General features: G+C 38.0%; 1 protein-coding gene across 2 annotated transcripts in view; it reads left to right on the forward strand.

Moving 5' to 3' along the window:
- The window catches only part of Lst8 (MTOR associated protein, LST8), a 28,531-nt gene extending 20,208 nt beyond the window's left edge, over window positions 1-8,323 (forward strand). For both annotated transcript variants that reach the window (XM_053773799.2, XM_070082274.1), the window contains exons 5-7: window positions 820-1,022; window positions 6,029-6,171; window positions 6,665-8,323. In XM_053773799.2, the coding sequence (XP_053629774.1) occupies window positions 820-1,022; window positions 6,029-6,171; window positions 6,665-6,786 (468 nt within the window). In that variant the 3' untranslated portion in view covers window positions 6,787-8,323. The remainder of the gene's footprint in view (window positions 1-819; window positions 1,023-6,028; window positions 6,172-6,664) is intronic.
- Window positions 8,324-8,732: the final 409 nt, after the last annotated feature.

The following is an 8,732-nucleotide window of genomic DNA, read 5'->3' on the forward strand; positions in this document are numbered from 1 at the left end:
AATGTATCACTAAGCCCACATGGGTAACTAACCATAAGTACTATTAGTGGTTTAGTCTTCTGTCCACTAATCTCTTTTGTGGAGTCGTATAACATTTGCCTCTCAAGTGCTACTCATAATCAGTAATTACCTGTTGGGAACTACAGTAGCAGAACTATGCTCATTTTCATTACTATCTCTTGTATATTTTTTTAAATTCCCAATGGCTGCAGAACTTGCTGCCTCTTTTAGTTTATTCAGTTCTCTCACAAACTGCAAAGAAAAATTTCCCAGTATCCCTTTGGCTCCATTTTTTTTATTTACATTTTTGGTTACTTGTTTTACCTGTTGAATTCACTTAAAAACTTCTTTATTTATTCATTCATCTTAATCCTTTAACTGTGACAAATCCAAAGAATAAATTTCCTGTGTTTGTGGGGATTGGGAAGCAGGAAGCACAGGGAGAAATGTGTGAAGGATAGGAGCGAGTGAGGGGCAGGGGTGTACAAGGATAGGAGCTGCTGGATGTAGGGGAGAGTGCAAGAGTAAAATTTAAATTAAAGTTGATTGCAGTAGGTTAGTTTCTGTAATATATTAGGGAAGTAAATTCTGTATTAGGTTTTAGTGAAGATTTTCAAGAGAGAGGCCAGAATGTACAATACTATACTTGTCTAAGTTTACTGTTTTATTGTCTCCAGGTGGATTTGTTTGTGCCATTGACATAATTTTTTTATTTTTTGTTTTTGTGTGTTACACAGTATGTAATACTTGTGGAAGAAGAAATACTCGCATAAACTTAAAAAAAAATTCTTTCAAATAATTAAATACTTTATTATGCAGATACCAGAACCTGATAGCAGTATTCAGAGCATTGCAATAGACCCTGAAGGAACATACATGGCTGCTGTTAATAACAAGGGAAAGGTGTATGTGTGGCGACTCTCTGGGGGTACTGGGGATACTCCTATCTTCCTGACACCAACTCGATCACTTCATGCTCATAACAACTATGCTCTCAAAGTCAAGTTCAGCCCTGATTCCACGTAAGATCCATTATTTTCAATGATGCACACACTTGTGCTTGCGCATGCATGCTTATTAATTGTGATAGCTGCAGTTCTTTTTATAATTATTATTGCATTTTGTTTAACTTGTAAATTGAAATTTCTTGTTCTATTATTTAACCCTTTCAGGGTCCAAGGCCAAAATCTGAAGTCACGCACCAGTGTCCAAGAAATTTTGAAAAAAAAAAAAATTATTTTTTCTTACAGAATTAAAGAGCATATTTTTGTGAAGGTAATAAAACAAAAAAAATTAGAATCTGATCAGTACTTACCGAGATACAGTGCCAAGAAGTTTGTAGAAAATGATGTGGTGGCGGCAACATCGACGAATTCCACATACGCGTATTATATTATTTTGTTGTTTTAGTTGTTTTTTCTTTTCTTTTCCAATTTTTTTCTATTCCTACTAACATTTGGGGCCTGAGAGACCAATACTGTATATAATTTATATATATAAACTCACTGTATTGAACACAATAACCGCACTAAAGTTATTATCATATTATTGTTTACCACTGTTGTTTATTACAATAAACATGCACAAATATTGTATAATACTAATGTTCTATCATATATTTACATATTTACAATCACTGGACATGGTTTTAGAACTGCTGGAGCTTGTGGAACTCCTTGAAACAAGGCACCATGCACAGAGGCACCTTACATTCCTCACACATAAACCGAGTGTCTTTGCGTCTTTGTTGCCGTCGTTTTGTTTGTGCACAGACAATGCATCTCTTCTGAGCAAATTTCTTTTGAGTTGAAGGAAGCTGTATTATGAAATGATCACCTTCTCTTCTCAAACGCTTGGGTATATTGTGATGAATTCGAGGACCATGTTGTATTGCAGGTGTTGTTACCTGGTACTTCATTATGAGTTGTCTGACAACAGACAAACAAAATTCACCATACGGTGGTCTGTTACCAGTCTTTATTTGGTACATATTATATGCATTCAGCATTGAAATGTCCATGAGATGGAAGAAAAGTTTCATGTACCACTTGTAACTCTTACGAACACAGTCAACAAAACCAATCTGCATGTCACACTTGTCAACCAAGCGCATGTTTTGTGTATAATCATTCACTGTCACTGGTTTTCGAATACGTTCATTAGTCACTCGATCAACTTTGCCACTGTCTTGCATTTCATTACGGTGAATGGTTGTCAACAATGTGACATCTCGTTTGTCATGCCACCGTAATGCCATGATGTCATTGGCAGTAAACACCTGCACGTCATCACCACGAACACCTGCGTTGAGCCTGGGCATATGTTTACGATTAGAACGCACTGTGCCACACACATCTGTCTTGTTCACTCGCATGAAATCACTGAGTAATGGGCTTGTGTACCAGTTATCGGTATATAATGTATGGCCCTTACCAAGATAAGGTGCCATCATGTTTCTCACTACGTCACCTGATATACCCAATAACATCTTGGTATCTTTCAATGTTTTACTACCCGTGTATACAACAATATCCAACACCAGGCCACTGTCACAATCACAGAGTACAAACAATTTTATACCAAAGCGGTTCCTCTTGCTCGGTATATACTGCTTGAATGACAGTCTACCTTTGAACAAAATCAAAGACTCGTCAATTACAAGATTCTTGAATGGATAAAAGTACATCCTGAACTTTTGTTTGAGATACATGAAAACATTTCTAATCTTGTATAACCTGTCACTTCTGTCAGGCCTGGTTTTGTCAGAGAAGTGCAACATACGTAAGAGTAAGATAAACCTGTTCACTGGTATTATTTCACTGAAGGATGGGGTACAAATTAGCCGATCTGTGGACCAGTATGCTTTTATATTATGCTTATAGACGTGAGGCATAAGCATTATTGTTGCAAAAAGCAAATACATTTCTGCAACAGTCGTCTCTTTCCACCTGTGTAGTCTTGACTGTGGTGATAAGATCGTATTTGCCATGGTGTACTGAAAATACTTATTACTTTCCCTGACAATAGTTTCCATCAATGGCTGGTCAAAGAATAATTCAAAGAATTCCAGTTCATTGGCCGTGGTTCCAAGGGGACAGGTAGGTAGAATTCCACTTTGCGAGTCATCAAAGTGGTGAGGGCTGGGAACAAAATTGGGATTTTGCTGCCAATCCCAGATACGGTTTGCTGGTGGATACTGGACATCATAGGCTGGTTGTACGGGTGGTTGTGGCGGGCTGGTGGGTGACGCTCCGCTTTGTCCTTGAACTGACGAGTCAGCAGCATGGGTTCCCGCGTGGCACAGCGAGTCACGCATGGCGGTGCCACTACCACCACCAGCCCCACTAACACCATCCACTGATGTCTGTGGCCCATCCATGCCAAGTGTAGCCACATCATCCTCACTATCACTACCTAAAACGGGTGTAGGGCCACGGGATGTACTCCGGGATGTACTACGGGATGTACTCCGTCCCCTGGGCATAGCATAGGGTACACTACCCGAGCGCATGCGGCGGCGCACATACCGACGCTTCACTGGTGAATATGTTTCCTCACTATCACTACTCGAATGATCGTCGAGCGCAATAAAATCACAATCCACGTCAGAATCATCGTCATTACTGAAGTCAGAGGCCAGGCCACGGGAAAATATTAGTTTTCTCTTACGTTTAGGAACAACCGACCGTGAGTCACGAGTGCCCACACCAGAGGTAGAAGGTCGAGGATCGTCGGGGTTTTCTGCACTATTATCGATATCCTGGTCATTATTTTCGGTCACTAACTCATCAAAGCCGTAGAATTCGTCTTCATTTCCACTTCCATCAGTGTCAGAACTATCAGACAGGAAGAGGAGAGTCCCAATTTTCCGGGGAGTGAGAGCTGACTTGCGACGAGACATGGTGAACAAGGGTAACTGAGCCGGCGTTCCCACAATGCTATGCAGGCGCCTAGATTTTTTGTTTATGGCGCACACCCACCGCGCAGACCCATTCTCTCATATGTAGGCCTATGAGCGCTTTCGCGCTAAATTTGACGGCGCTAGAATTTTGGCGTAGATCTACGGTTTGGACACTCACCGACCAGCCGTAGATCTACGGGACGGACCCTGAAAGGGTTAAGTGGATTTTATTCTTTTATATTTAAAGGAAAACGTATTGTTAGAAGTACAGTAGTGTACGAATGGTATATAATACCATTCGTACACAACTTGTCAGACACAGAAGTACAGTACTCCACAGGGCTCCCTCCAGTTTGAGAATATTCTCGTAGAGGTCCTTGTGTGTCCATAAACCTTAACCCTTTGACTGTTTCAGGCCCCTCTCTGAAACTGTCATTCTGTCGCTCAATTTTTGAAAAAAAAAAAATTAATTTTTCTTATGAAATGATAGAGAATCTTTTCCCGATGGTAATGACACCAAAAGTTCGAAATTTGGTCGAAAACTCGTGGAATTATGCTCCCGCGAAGTTAGTGGTCTCGGCGACATATGCGTATCGGCGATTTCGCCGACTTTGAGCCCTATTTTCAGCCAATTCCATTGTTCCAGTTGACCAAACTCATAGCTATTTCTTTAGAACTCCATTTTATCTATCAGCTGAGTACAAGAAACCTCCCATTTACTAATTTGGACTACCCAATATGGTGGTCAGAAATTGGCAATTTGGCCAATTTCACGCAAACTAAAAAAGATGTCAATTTCAAAATAGGGTCCAGAATAAACAAGGTAGACATTCGTGGCACTAAAATAACATATGCTCTGTTCATTAGTCACATCTCTAGGCCCTTCTTATATTATTATTGCTTTCTATTTTGATTTTTTATTCATACAAAAAAATACAAAATTTACTGTTATGCAGACTACTGCATTATTGTAAAAATGGTATAAATAATATCAGTGCACTAGTAAAAGAATATTAGACTCCTCAGTTGACGTGTATTGGACGTGTGGTGTGATTTATTTACTCCTGAACATTGGTAAAAATCGAACATTTCCGCTACTTTGAGCTCAGTTTCAAAGTCGTTTTCATCGTCAAAGTAATGAAAATCATCTCTATTTCTGTAATATGTTTTCCATTTTATCACCTAAGACCATGAAAACGTGAATACAACGATAAATACTATACGAAAATACACCTCAAAGTCGGCGTTTTATTCCAAAAAAACGATCAGTTTTTTTTTTCTCATTACGCAATGTGTGCTGCAGGATTTTTTTTATGTGGTGCACACTGACCACACAGACCCATTCTCTCACATGTGGGCCTACCAGCTTTCTCCCGCTTGATTTGAAGCCGCTAGAATTATTGAGTATATATACGTCAGAAACATTGGCTCGTAAGACGTATTTATACGTCGAAAACAGTCAAAGGGTTAAATACTGAACTATATTACTAAATGTTGTCTATATGCTTTTTAGATTTTGATTCATTTTGTGTTTTATTGAAGTTCTTCTCTAAATACTACAGTATATTGTTCTAATTGCATTCATATTTACAGTTGTAAGGAAGGGTATCTTAAAGAGAAATTTAGGTGAATTTTAGAAATTATTCACAGGGGATTCCTCGGTAAAAGCCAAGAATAATCAAAATCAGTCTCAGGTACCCCAGATTTCAAATTTGTAGGGAGTGTTGTGATGTTTTTTAGTAATAAAATCAATCAGAAAAGTAATGTATACTTGGGAGTATCCAAAAACTTAGACACGATTTTCCTCTACTGAAACAAAATGCTCAACTTTATAGTTTTATTCTTAGTCTGAATATCAGAGATCATTTTGAATTTACTTTTTCTGAAAGAATTCTTTCTTATACAGAAAAATTCTGAATTGTAAAAATTTCTCATTTTGCATGATTTTTTTTTTTCTTATTCAGAAACTTCTAAATAGTACTGAATTGTATTCAGAATTTAAACTTTTGGAAAGAATTTTCTTTCACCATTCCAGCAAAATGGGTGAAATTGGGACACCATGTTTAAAGGAAAAAAACGATAGACTGAGATGTGGAACACTAAATTTTTTTTTTTTTTTTTTTGCAGTATGATGGTCACAACTTCAGCAGATCACACTGCTCGTATATGGAAAACTGCAGATTTTTCACAGATGACAGAGCTGAGTGATAGTAGTCAAAGATGGGTGTGGGATGTTGCTTTTTCTGCTGATTCACAGCATGTTATAACAGGTAGGTAGCTTTCTTAACTTAATTATTATAATTTTTTTGTTAATATACCAGCCGTTTCTCACCAGGGTAGGGTGACCCAAAGAAGAAACACTTTCACCATCACTCACTCAATCACTGTCTTGCCAGAAGGGTGTCAATACTACAGTTCAAAATTGCAGATATCCCCACCCCCTCTTTTAGAGTACAGGCACTGTACTTTCCACCTCCAGAACTCAAGTCTAGCTAACTAGTTTCCCTGAATCCCTTCATAAATGTTACCTTTCCCACACTCGGCAGTACGTCAAGTCTTGAAAAACCACTCGCCTCCACTCGCTCCTCTCTTAACATGCTCACACAGTATATCCCTTCTATAATATTACCTTTTAATGGATAATGGGATATTCGTTGATTGTGTATTGGAATTTCTTGGTTGATAGTAATTAAAGTTGTTTACTTTCTCTATAAAACTTTTTTTTTTTTTTTTTTTTTTTTTTTTTTTTTTTTTTTTTCACAGGCTCATCTGATAACACTGCAAGATTATGGTCCGTAGAAACTGGAGAAATTAAGCGTGAATACTCTGGCCACCAAAAAACCATTTCTGCAATAGCATTTAAGGATGTATTGTATCAATGTTAGGGATGAAGTTAGATATACATATAAGGTGTATAAAGTTAAGTCTTGTTAACAGAGATGTAATAGAATATTAGTGATGGTTTATACCTTTTTTTTGACATTCAGTATCATAATACATTTTGTAATAAAATTCTTTGCAAGCATATTTTTTAACTTATTTATATTGTTTGTTTTTTAACACTCCAGGCATCTCTCACCAAGGTAGGGTGACCCAACAAAGAGGAAAATATTTTCAGTGTCACTCATTGAGTCACTGTCTTGTCAGACGCACACTGACATTACAGTTCAGATGACACAAAACTGCAACATTCCCCACCACTGCTTCTGAATACTGACATTGTACTTCCTACCTCTAGGACTCAAGTTCGGCTAACTGGCTTCCGTGAATCCCTTCATAAATGTTACCTTGCTCACACTCCAACAGCACATTAAATCATAAAAACCATTTACTTTCACTCCAAACATGCTCTCACAATCCTTTCTGATGTCTGACACCCCTAGCACTCAAAACCTCCTTTACCCTCTCTCTCCAGTCTTTATTAGGACAACTGCTTACCCTTCCTTACCTTGACCCCAGATTGATATGCCCTCCTTATCTTAATTTTTATTCACCCTTTCCAAATGTTTAAACCACCTCAACAACCCTTCCTCAGTCTTTTGAATAATGCGTTTGGTAAATCCATGCTTCCTAATCTCCAATCTCTGCATAGTGTTCACACCACACATTGCCCTCAGACACAACATCTCTACTGCCTCCAGTCTCCTCCTTGCTGGAACATTCAAAGCCTATGCTTCAAACCCTTACAACAGTGTTAGTACCACCATACTTTGATACATACCCATTTTCGTCTCCATGAATAAAGTTTTTTGTCTACACAATGCCTCAATGCACCATAAACCTTTTTTCCTTTCATCAGTTCTATGGTTCACCCCTTCTCTGATGGAATCATCTACCAACAAGTCCATTTCCAAGTTGTTCACTTATGTACTTCATTGTAAACACTTGGTCTGCATATCACCTACCCTTCCCTAAACCTTCTTGTTCCTCTACAATCCTACCCTTTTTCTTGTGTATAATTGCCTCATTAAATAACTACCATACACTTCCTGGTATACTCAAGAGGCTTCTTTCCCTATAATTCTTACAGGTTCCCTTATATCCACTTCCCTCATATGAAGGAACTATGCATGTTCTCTGCCCATCCCTAGGTACCTTTTTTTTTTTTCCCCTTCATGCACATATTGATCAAATGAATTGGCCTCTTCAAAACTATATCCCCATCTGCCTTTAACATCTTTGTCTGAATCCCATCTATTGCTGCTGCTTTACCCCCTTTCATGTATGTACTGTAATATATCATAACACCCCTTGGGAAAGTTGGGTAATGGTAGGCAACTAAAATATGTGAAATAATGGGTTGATTACTGCTTCCCTCTACAATTAATAACCCCAAAACAAAAAATATATTTTCTTTTGGAGTCGCTTTTTTTGTTTGAAAATGGCCTAGGTTGTAAAACATCTAATTAAATTTTGCCTTCAGTGTTTGTTTATTCTTTGCATGCCACAATACCCACTCATTATTAGTTGTACTTCAGTTAACAGTTTACCATTTCACTTGGCATAGTTACATAAGCAGAACATTTTCTTGAAAAGGGAAAGGTATTACACTTCAGTAGCTCACTTGTTTGACCTTTCAGTTAATCTCCATAATAAAATGTCATTTCTAACCACAATGCCTTAACAGGTGCTCAGGCAGCTGCACATGCTAATAAATACGTGAAGCTTTCCCCAGTTATAGTTCATCGCAGTTGAAAATCCGAAGCCAATCAAGTAAGGAAATTTGTGGAGGACAAAAACACTGTGCCTGAATATGTTCTAGCTCTGGAATAAAACCCTTAAGAAAATAAGATATAAGGGCTCCTAAACTTAAAAGCACCATTAAAACACA

This window comes from Cherax quadricarinatus, chromosome 7 (genome assembly GCF_038502225.1).
Source record: "Cherax quadricarinatus isolate ZL_2023a chromosome 7, ASM3850222v1, whole genome shotgun sequence".
In the NCBI taxonomy this organism is placed as follows: Eukaryota; Metazoa; Arthropoda; class Malacostraca; order Decapoda; family Parastacidae; genus Cherax; species Cherax quadricarinatus.